At 33.2% G+C, this 12298-nt stretch overlaps 1 protein-coding gene across 6 annotated transcripts in view; it reads left to right on the top strand.

Moving 5' to 3' along the window:
* si:ch73-280o22.2 overlaps positions 1–12298 on the top strand; it is a 288368-nt gene that overhangs the window by 96983 nt on the left and 179087 nt on the right. For all 6 annotated transcript variants that reach the window (XR_012406339.1, XR_012406340.1, XR_012406338.1 and 3 more), the window contains one exon: positions 11172–11354. Coding sequence is in view for 3 of the 6 variants with exons in the window: in XM_017356332.4 (XP_017211821.2) it covers positions 11172–11354 (183 nt within the window). In the remaining 3 variants the exon portion in view is untranslated. The remainder of the gene's footprint in view (positions 1–11171; positions 11355–12298) is intronic.

Raw genomic sequence — 12298 nt, 5'->3', positions numbered from 1 at the left:
TAATAATAATAATAATAACAACAACAACAACAACAACAACAATAATAATATGAATACTACTACTACTACTACTACTACTACTACTACTAATAATAATAATAATAACAGCAACAATAACAACAATAATAATAACAAAAAAAAGCAGTAGGTAGTGCTGTCGCCTCACAGCAAGAAGGTCACTGAGTCGCTGGTTCGAGCCTCGGCTCAGTTGCCGTTTCTGTGTGGAGTTTGCATATTCTCCCTGCGTTCACATTGGTTTCTCCGGGTGCTCCCGTTTCCACCACAGTCTAAAGACATCCGGTACAGGTGAATTGGTTAGGCTAAATTGTCCGTATTGTATGAGTGTGAATGTGTGCGTGGATGTTTCCCAGAGATGGGTTGCGACTGGAGGGGCATCCTCTAAGGGTCTAATAACTGATTTATTTTATCTTTGCCATGATGACAGTAAATACTATTTTACTAGATCTTTTTCAAGACACTTTTATACAGCTTAAAGTGACATTTAAAGGCTTAACTAGGTTAATTAGGTTATCTAGGCAGGTTAGGGCGATTAGACAAGTTATTGTATAATGATGGTTAGTTTTGTAGACTGTCGAAAAAAAAAATTGCTTAAAGGGGCTAATAATTTTGTCCCTAAAATGTATTTTAAAAAATTAAAACCTGCTTTTATTCTAGCCAAAATAAAACAAATAAGACTTTTTCCAGAAGATTAAATATTATCAGACATATTGTGAAAATTTCCTTGCTCTGTTAAACATCTAGGAAATATTTAATAAAGAAAAAAAAAATTCAAAGGGGGGCTAATAATTCTGACTTCAACTGTACATACATACATAAATACGTTTTGACACACTGGTGGTGGTGAGGTGAAACCACCGGGTGTGCAGCAATGCAGATTACTTGTGCTATATGAATTCATTCATTAATTCATTGGCAATTATAATAATTAGCATTATTAATACATCACACTACGTATAGTTTTTATTCTCTTTAACTCTTCTTATTGACTGAAACATTCTGCAAATTTTCGGCAAGGAATATAGTTTGGTTGGTCTGTTAAACTGTTTCTTTATTTCTTCATTTCCACATGTGCTGGAGTCTGATGTAGGTTTCATCAGTGCCTAACAGAAGAGGTTATGAGGAGACGCTCATTAAAGCACATCAATGCTTTCATTGGTTTCTACAAATGAATGTAGTGTGCTTTATTGGTGGAAAGACTGATTAGTATGGATGGCCTGGTGACCTTGCTGCTCTTAATAGCCTGCACCTGTTTTTAATGGCTCTTCCTTTCACACGTCTCCTCTTATTTTCAATAGGCTGTTGTTCACTAAATAACATATTACAAGATGATATAATATTACTCAAGTCACACAAAACCTGTAGAGAGCAACCATGCTGAATCCTTTCAGTTTTGAAAAAATAAGCTATAGAAAATAATAACTGCTAGCAGAGGTCGGTAGAGTATCTAAAATCTATACTCAAAGTACAAATACTTGCGGAAATTTTTACTCAAGTAAAAGCAAAAGTAACAATCTTAAAAGTTACACGAGTAAAAAAGTATCTGATGAAACAATTACTCCAGTAAATAGTTACTAGTTACTTTTCATTATTTCATTATATGTATATATTTATTTTTCCTATATAAATAAATATATATATATATATATATATATATATATATATATATATATATATATATTTTTTTTTTTTTTTTTTTTTTTTTTTTTTCTGGAGAAACTCTTACTTGTTTTATATCAGCTAAAACAAAAATAGTTTGTAATGTTTTAAAAAAACATTTTATGGTCAAAACTATTAGCCCCCTTAAGCAATATTTCTTTTGATTGTCTACAGAATAAACCATCATTAATTACACTAACTTGTTGAATTAACCTGGTTAAGCCTTCAAATGTCTCTTAAAAATTGTCACCTTAGAATTATAGGGTTTTATCTGCATTCTGAATGATTTAGAGATTTTTTGCTTCAAAGTATTTCCATTCCATATAGCAAAAAATATGTGTGTCACATTTGTTTTTTAAATGAAAAGTCTTAAAATATAAACAACTTATAAAAAAAAACACCCCATAATGTAAATAAGTTGTCATTCAATAGGAATATGTCAATAACTCAGATTCAATATGTCAGATACCTTATAACTTTAATGTGACGAAACATCAAGTATCTTGAAAAATATCTAGTCAAATAATATTTACTGTTATCATGGCAAAGATAAAAGAAATCAGTTATTAGAACTGAGATATTAATTCTATAGAAATGTGTTGATAGTATCTTTCTGTTAAAGCATTTGTGTGCCATTTGTTGTGCCATATCACCCTGCAGCCCAAGACCGGTTACTCGCTGAAACTAAGCAGGGCTGAGCCTGGTCAGTACCTGGATAGGAGACCACTAGGGAACACTAGGTTGCTGTTGGAAGTGGTGTTAGTGAGGCCAGCAGGGGGTGCTCAACCTGTGGTCTGCGTGAGTCCTAATGCCCCAGTAAAAGTGAAGGGGACACTACACTGTCTGTGGGCGCCGTCTTTCGGATGAGACGTAAAACCGAGGTCCTGACTCTCTGTGGTCATTAAAAATCCCATGGCACTTCTCGTAAAAGAGCAGGGGTGTAACCCCGGTGTCCTGGCCAAAGTCCCTCTATCGGCCCTTACAATCATGGCCTCCCAATCATCCCCATCCACCGAATTGGCTCTATCACGGTCACTTCACTCCACCAATAGCTAGTGTGTGGTGAGCGCACTGGCGCCGTTGTCCTGTGGCAGCTACGTGTTTTTTTTCTGGTCGGAGCTGTCATTCATGCATACAGTATGTTGCGATGTCAGTGTGATGCGTGCATCGGATTATGAAACTATCCTTGTTGACATCTTGGAGTAAAAACATAGACTGAACTTGAGGCTGTGGGAGACCTGGTCCAATAAACTCACTGCACGGACCGTCTTTCTCGGAACCACAGATGGCGAGCGGGACCACAGTATAAACTCGCATGTCTTCCTAGACTACAGCCATCATTCCAACAGGCGCACGCTCTAAACGAAAGTGGGAGACACGTTTCTATAGCAACCTCGCGCTACACAATCTCTCCAATGCGGCACCTCACGATATTTGCATACCAGATATATGGATCATATTCAATATAATTTGGCAGTAACGAAGGAACGCCGCTAAATATAGCAAAGTAAAAGTAATGATCTCTAATAATTAACTTGAGTAAGAGTAAAAGTACACAATTTTAAATGTACTCAAAAAGTACTTGTTACCCAATAATTTTACTCAAGTAAATGTAACAAAGTAAATGTAACTCGTTACTACCCACCTCTAATTGCTAGTCTAAAATTTGACATTTCTCTTTGCTAATAGTAAATGCTAACTGAGGTCTTGAGAGTTTCGTCTCAATCAGACTCATTTGATGCTTGCTATTTTATTACCATGGATTTAAAATAACCCAGGCTTATTCTGAAAACGTAGTCCCGTGGACGTTTCTGGAGACCGTGAAATACGTCCCGGGAGATACGTATTTTTGCAGTTTTTGTTTTCACGAATCCTCAAGAGGCCGCTCTGTGTGCTTTTTTGCTTCTCAAATGTCTCTCGCGAGTGCAGTTCGCGCCAGAGGCCGTCGTCGACCGACTAAATAATTGACTGTGCGACCGGCCAGTCGTCTGACCCACTCTTCTCCTTCCCTAAACCCAACCAATTTTACAGATTGACCTGCCCGCCCGCTTCCCTAAATCCAACCAAAGGTTTACAAAAGCTGTCCAGAAAAAAAGGCCTTTGTCTGATTTTTACCACGATTTCGGATTTTACCACATTCTCACCCTATTGTTCACTTAACTTTTTTGGATTCTGTTTTTGTCTTAACTGATTTTCTGATTTTATTTTTAAAAAAGTGAAATGCAGCCATACCTACCTCCGACTACATAATTTGTGGTCTCCAGAAACGTCTGCATGACTATGTTTTCAGAAGCCTGTGTTGAATTAAAAGGTTCTATAAGAACTTTTTGGTCAAAGTTAAGTTGTCAATCATTTGATTTTTTTATTTGTTATGTATACACAATTCAACCTTTTTTATTTACAAAGTTAAACTCTATCTTGGTATTATGTTGTTGTTTTTTTAAGATACAATCAGCATGTTAAATGCTCACATAGAGCCCAATAAGGACCTTCTTAGAGGCAAGAGCAGTGATGTAATTTACATTTTTAAAGCAGAGCTCCTTAACATTTTACCTTTTTGATAATAATCACTCGATCAATGTAATGAATGAAAGGCATTTATAGTCTTCATTGTTGATGAAAACAGAATTGTTGTATAGCCTAAATCGTTTAACATTTTATATGTTAAATATATAGTTGGTGAAATATTTCTTGTTGGTTAGTAATGTGAAACAATTTTGCTGAAGCATTGTTTTGTAGCATTTTTAAAGTCTTAACTGTTTTACATTACAATATTACAGTCATTGATTTCTGTCTAAGCCATCATTCTATCTAAAATTCAGCATCAGTATGTGACAAAATATTTAATATATTACTGGCTTTTACTCTTAAATTGAAGTTTCTCATACAAAGTAATGCTGCGGTCACACTAGAGTTTGTGCGTGCAAAATTTTGTAGTATGGTGCTGTGAAAAGGGGCGGGATTAAACAAAATGATTAGACATTTAAAAAAGTGAGCGATTGGTCCTTTCTTTAACTCTGACCAGAGAGTTCATGTTTTAATCCTCGATTGGTCTCACGCAGTCAAGTGATGCGATTTCGAAAAATCAGAAAAAGTTGGGACAGTATGGAAAAATAAAATAAAGAAGTAGTAATATCCCAAGTTACTTTGACTTGTATTACATTGCAGACAGTTTAGTCAACTTAATTTCATTTGTAAATATACATCCTTTCATGTTATTCAAGCCTGCAACAAGTTCCAAATAAAGTTGAGACAGGAGCAGTTTAGGTCTAGTAATCAGGTAAATGGTTAAATAAATATGTGATCTGAAACAGGTGATGTCAACAGGTGATTCTAATTATGACAAAAGTAGCATCCAAGAAAGGTCTAGTGCTTTAGGAGCAAAGATGGGTCAAGGATTGCCAGTTGCCAACAAATACATAAGAAAATGATTGAAATGAAATTAAAAACAATGTTCCTCAAAGAAAGATGCATAATGCACTTCAACAGTACATAACATCATTTAAAGATTCAAGGAATCTGTAGGAATTTCTGTGCGTAAAGGACAAGGGCCTTTTAAGTATTCCTCAGGTGACACTTCATCAAGTATCATCATTCATCTAAGCGATATCAGCACATGGGCTCAGGACTACTTTGGCAAACCTTTATCAAGTACCACATTGAGTAGTTACATCCACAAATGTCAGTTAAAACTGTACTGTGCCAAAAGGAAGCCCTATTTTAACAGTGTCCAGAAGCATCTGGGATGGACCATCACACAGTGTAAATTTGTACTGTGCTCCAATGAATCAGTACTTTAGGTATTTTTTATTTATTTTTATTTTTTGTGTGAGAAATGGATGCTGTGTGCTCCCAACCAAAGAAGAAAAGGATCATCCCAATTGTTACCAGCAACAAGTCCAAAAGCCAGGGTCTGTCATGGTATGTGGTTGTGTCAGTGCCCTTGGCAAATGTAACTTGCACTTCTGTGATGGCACCAATACTGCTGAAAAGTACATAGAGTACATTTGGAGCACAATAGGATGCCTTCTTTACCAGGGACACTTATGCAAATTTCAAAAAGACAATGCAAAATCTCATTCTGCATACATTACTGTACTAAGTATTTGCTATGGATGAAGGGTATACAGGTACTTGCATGCCTACAGTCCTGACCTGTCTCCAATAAAAAATGTGTGGTGCATTTTGAAGTGCAAAATGTGACAACGAAGACCCTGTATGGATGCTCACTTTAAGTTTGCATGAAGATTGGGACAAAATTACACCTGAGACACTTCTGGAGTCCCTAAATGTCTTTTAAGTGATGCGAAAAGAATTGGCAACATTACAAAGTAGTAAATGCTGTATTGCAAGAACCAAAATAGGTTTCAAAAAACAAAACAATACAAATCATGAGGAACACATTAAATAATGTTTGTTGTAATGTCTGCAATGAAATACAAGGCGAAGTCAATTTATAAATTTCTTTCTTTTTTTTATTATTTGTGTTTTTCATAATGTTTCAAACTTTTCTGATTTGTGGTTGTACTTATAACTCCATTGTGTTGATTTTTATGAAGCAAGACAGATCCACCTGGATTAAAATCACTTTGTGTGCAGGTCAGCTTCATGAGATAAATGTTTTGTCCACAGATTAATTTGGCATGTCCTTTTACTCACTCATCACCCTCTTAATTATTTCTTTATCAATAGAACTCAGTAACAAACAATCATGTGAGATCAAAAATTCCCATTTACAACATTAAATGTGAATGTGATATTGTAGGTCTAGAATACATTTACTCTTTTGTTTTCATACTTATGCAAATATATATAACATAAACAAAGCAAGCTATATTTTTTTTGCTAATTTTCTATTTGTTTATTTATCTTGATTCAATTTGATAGTTTTTGTTTTGATTTATTGTTTTCTTGTCTTTTATTTATTTATTTATTTATTTATTTATTTATTTATTTATTTATTTATTTATTTATTTATTTATTATGTATTTATTATTGTTTGTTTATTAAGGTATTTATTTATTTATTATTGCTTGTTTATTTATTATTATTGCTTATTTATTTATTTATTTTGTATTGCTTATTTATTTATTTATTCATTAATTTATTATTGCTTATTTATTTATTTATTTTGTATTGCTTATTTATTTATTTATTTATTTATTCATTCATTTATTATTGCTTATTTATTTATTTATTTATTATGGCTAATTTATTTATTTATTTATTATTGCTTATTTGTTTATTTTTATTGCTTACTTATTTGTTCTGTCATTGTAACAAAAATAAAATGAGAATCATACAGTTATACTCAATATCTATATATGATTCAGTCTCTCAAAACAGCTCAGAATACACATAAAACGTATATTTCCAAGGTAATCATTTTAAAGTACTGATCGTATTTTGTGTATTTGGTCCTCGGATTCATCCAGGATGTCGTTTTCCTCAGTCATCGTCGCGCTCATCGCCCTCCTCATCATTTTGAAATCAATAGAGCTTAGTAATAAACACTCATGTGAGAGCAAAGTGAATGACCTTTAAAGATTTTCCTCTTTCTTCCCTCCACTCTGAAAAGTCTAACCTTTAAAGGCTGTTTTGTGCTCGCACATTAATTCACATTACGGGGAAGCTCATTAATAACCAAGCTGGGCTGAGTGCACGTCTGGTGTGGAGAATCACGTCGCCGTAAATCAACACTGCCTGGCCGCAGCCTGGCTAATTAAGAAGAAACGCGGCGGCTTTGCTGTCTAGCGTTTAGAGAAAAGCTCTTTTAAAGTTTCCTCGCCCGCGTCGCTGTCTCTCAGCGCAGTTTGGGAGCGTTTAAGCGCTAAGCTGTGCTCTAAATAGGAAGCTTGTTGGTGGGATTCTTCGAGGGACTGATAGCGATGTCTTGTTCCAATTAAGGGCCTCCAGTGGAAACTCATCTGTGAGGTCTGCTAGAAAATCAACAGGTGTGTTTGTTGGCAACACGTCAAGGTTGCAAAAGGTTTGTTAGCGGAGGATAGAATTGGTTTGTGGAATCCCTTCCCTCGAGAAATACCAGCAGTTCATTTATCACGGTTCATTCGGTGGCTCGTAAACAGATGATTGCGAAGAGGCAGATCATTAACCTGTGCAACCCTCTACTGCCCCTTGTGGCTTTTCATATGAGTATATTCCTGTTCGCAAAAGCCTGTCATCAAGTTTTATGCTGTGTTTGTCTTTTGATGCATCGGGAGTTAAGAATTTGTGACAGGCTAGATTAGAACCTGGTCAACATTGAATCAATATAGATCTTGTTTATTTTAGACATTTATATATACAGACTTTCTCCGGAAGAAAAAATAGTATCAGACAAACTGTGAAAATGTCCTTAAAGACAGAAATTCAAAGGGGGCTAATAATTCTGACGTCAACTGTATACTGTACACAGTATACATTATCTTGGACAAAATAAAAGTCTCTTAGTTGTATTGTGCTGTCACAAAATACATTGTATACAGTCATACATTTTTAAAGAAATATATGACCGCATTATATTGTGGATAATGACAGATGAATAACACCATCATCAGAAAGTTGAAAATACAGTACAATATTTACATTTTGCAACTTATTTAGCTATATCTTTATTTTTCATTTGTTTGTTGGACCTGTAATCATTCGTGTTTTAAAAGTGTTATGCCCCATATGGTGATGCAGACATCTCCAAAACCCAACAGGCAGACTAGTTTTTTAAACCTGTTTTTATTAAAACAAATGTAAATATGCATATAATAAATGATACTGATAGTAATAATTACATTAAACAAATGCAAATTGTCATGAATAAGCTAAAACAACACCCCCCCCCCACCCCGACATATAGAAGGCATGGAGGCAGTGGTTTTTATATTTGTGTAGAAAATAATACTTTTTGTAACATTTTAATCCATTAATTTTTTTCATACTGTATGTAAAGATATTTGCATATTGCTGTGCATCCTGTGTGTATTAAGCAATGTGTTAGTGTTTAGACCTGCATAGGTGCATAACTAATGCACTCTGCACTGGACTTTGACTAGGTTTTAGTTGGTCAATAGTGCGGTCTATTTCAGTTTCTCAAAATAGCAACGCGCCAACAATGAGCCTTCACACATATCCTATTTTGACCAGCATATCCACGAGTCCACAAAGTGGTGCAAATGGATTTGCTATTTAAGAAACATGGCACAAAACGTGAAAATTAGAGTTGTGCTGGTCTGAAAATAGCAACAAATCGTGCCTTATTGCGCCAGGTGTATGAAAGGGCCCTAAATAGGATATTTTGAACATAGCTGAAACAATTGACGTCCATGGTCCAAATATTTTCAGCTTTGGATGAACTATTCCTATAAAGCTTTGTTTTATTTTAAGTAACAAAAATTATTTTTGTACATTAAAACTGCACTGCTTTTAACTAAAAACAAACAAAAAAGTATACAGCAAGAATCAGTCCAAAGCACTCGATATTTTAAAATATAATAATATTTTTTTCCACATCTTTCGTGCACCTTAGACTGACTTTTGTTGTTTGTTCTGATGAATCCCTTGCCCAAAGATCACCGACACGTTATTTGAGCCACCCCAGAGCACTTTTAGTTTGATTTTGGACTTTTTTTAAATATGTTTTGGCCATTCATGTATAAAATAATGGTGGAATGATTTGAACTAGAATACATAATGTTTTACTGTACATGTTTTTATTGTGTTTTTACAGTGCAGTATAGCTTATAGTTAACTACATGGGTTAAGGTTAAATTAAGGGGTTGGTTATTAGTACCTGACCAAGATATACACATAGCAACTTGTGATATGGTACAGTAAACAAGATAATAACAGTGAAAGAACAAGGCAATCTCGCTCAAACAATCTCTTATAAAGTATTGCAAAGTAAAATGGTATATATACACTATACTGTTTTCTACCAAAAGCCCATCAGTCTCTCACTAGTAACAGAAGTCAGGATCCCTGCTAAGCACAGCAGTGTTGGCAAAACTGCACACTCTACTACAACAGGTAATTTAGGCCTGTCATTTCAAAAGAGCCTAACGTTTGTCAAAAAAGTGCAAACAGCAGCCTGCTTTTTATCAAAGACACTCAGCGAATGCTGCGTTGCATTCAATAGCTTATTCAAACGCCTGTCATCTGTAGGAAGTGAGACTGACAGGAGCTGAAGCAAAGACAAGTGTCCAGCATCTCTTTACAACCTCACTACATGTAGACAAGGACATTCACATCATCTTAATGTGCTTTCATATTGTATGTTTTGTTTCAAACACATTTTTGCTGACTTTTTGCTTTATGGAAATTCTGACCTATATTGATTTTCAAGACATACATTCTTGTGCTTTTTGCTCATTTGCTTTATATTATTGTTGCTATATGTAAAGAATAGTCAGATAGCCTGTTCAGTAGTACAAATTCAGCATTGCTTTTTGTTAAGTTTTTCATCATTATTGTTGCTCTACACATTTTTCAGTTTGTCAAGTCAAAATTAAACACAGCAATCAAGGTTAAAAACCTGAAAATATCAAAAATAAATAAAATCATTTTTAAAAAATTCATTTTATGATTTTTTTATTTTATTTTAAATGATATTATATATTCTATTTTATATTCTATTTTGTATTCTATTAAATTATATAATATTTGTATTATTTTATTTTTTATTGTATATTATATTTTATTTTATTTTGTATTTTATAATATTTTTGTATTATATTATATTATATTATATTATATTATATTATATTATATTATATTATATTATATTATATTGTAATGTTTAGTTAGGAGAAAAAAATATCATTAGGGGCAGCATTCAATTTAATCCATTCTCCTACATTGAATGCACATTTATTATTATTATTATTATTATTAATATTATTATTATTATTATTATTATTATTATTTATTTTTACATATTTTTAAATTTTTTATTAGATTTGCAGTAAAGATTAACTAATATATATATATATATATATATATATATATATATATATATATATATATATATATATATATATATATATATATATATATATATTTATTAGTTAATCTTTACTGCAAATCTATAAATATATATATATATATATATATATATATATATAAATAAAAATAAATAAATAAATCTGTTTATTATTATTTATTATTTTCAATTTTATTATTTAATTTTATTTAATTTATTATTCATTTGTTTTATTCAACTTCTCATATGCTATTTAGTAGTTAATAGTTAGTAATGTAGTAGTTGTGTTCCATTCAGTTCAGTTTATTATATTATGTACAATTGGAGCAGGAATACATCAAATGGAAAAAACATACAACACAGACCATATGACAATTAAACATACATGTAAGCAAAGATATAAAAAAAGCAGCTTAAAAGAGGTACGCATATTTTTATTAAACAAATGTCACTTTCTGTCAGACCTTTTTTTTTAATGCAACATATTGCACAATTTAAAACAAACATTTTAATTTACTTTCAGGTCTGTGTGTGGATGGAGGAACAGAGGAGTCTCCTAATACTCCAATGTCAGCTGCAGAAGATTTTTTGGAAGCTGTTTTTGCCATTCTGTCTTCTGTAAACCACTTCCCTAGGGCTTTAACTCGAGCTCTTGAGGGATACCTGGACCGCAGGCACCTTTGGGAGCACTTTTACAACCTAGCAGGTGCAGCCATTCAAGAAATGTTTTCCCTGATTTGTCTCACGTTTGTTTTGATGTCTAAAACAATGAGTGCGTTTTCATGCATGTTATTAACTTGATTAAGCTTAATGCACAAGAACATTTTTATTACAACAATTTTGCAAACACATTTTATATAATTTCAAATAAAAGTTTTTTTGTGCCTGCTGTATAAGTGCACATACATTGTTTACCCATAGTGTTTACATGGTTATAATACAGCAAGTAATACAACATGTATTTAGTTTGGGCTAGCTTTTCCAGCTGGACATTACTTTACAATGCCATTGATGGGTGAACATTAGCCAGTGGGGGAGTGTCTTTTGTCTTTCTTGCTGTGAATTATTCACGAACATTATCGCTTCCACGCATACAGTATGCTAACCCAAAACAGACTTTACAAAATGTAAATCATTATAATGTTTTCTTTGAATAAGAGAACGGAATAATTTTAAAATACTTGTAAATGAAGGATTAAAATGTAAAAGATTATTATTGGCTACATCAATATAAAAAATGCTAATTCCTTCCTTGCCCTCTTCTTTTCGGAGGGCTGAAGTGCTTGCATATTTTAACCTTATATCAGGGGCGGACTGGCCATCTGGCAATTCTGGCAAATGCCAGAAGGGCCGGAACAATTTTTAAATGTGGGCCGGTCAGTTTTTTTTTAAATATGTATTTTTTACGTGCAGGCAGCTTTTACCTCTTGCTAGATGTGATATTATGATGTTGATTTAAAAAAAATATAATAATAATAATAATAATAATAATAATAATAATAACAAATGTTAAGCCTTTGGCCCAATCGGCGACGGCCGCCTGAAGATAGACCAACCCAATCCGAGGTCACCCGGACGTTATCAAAATCTGGCAAGAATGTCATATTATTATACCATCTGTACACCAAAATAAATACTAAATGTGCGTGT

This window comes from Danio rerio, chromosome 5 (assembly GCF_049306965.1).
Source record: "Danio rerio strain Tuebingen ecotype United States chromosome 5, GRCz12tu, whole genome shotgun sequence".
NCBI classification, from domain to species: domain Eukaryota; kingdom Metazoa; phylum Chordata; class Actinopteri; order Cypriniformes; family Danionidae; genus Danio; species Danio rerio.
Note: the sequence above shows the minus strand (reverse complement) of the source record. Positions and strands in the feature narration are given on the sequence as shown.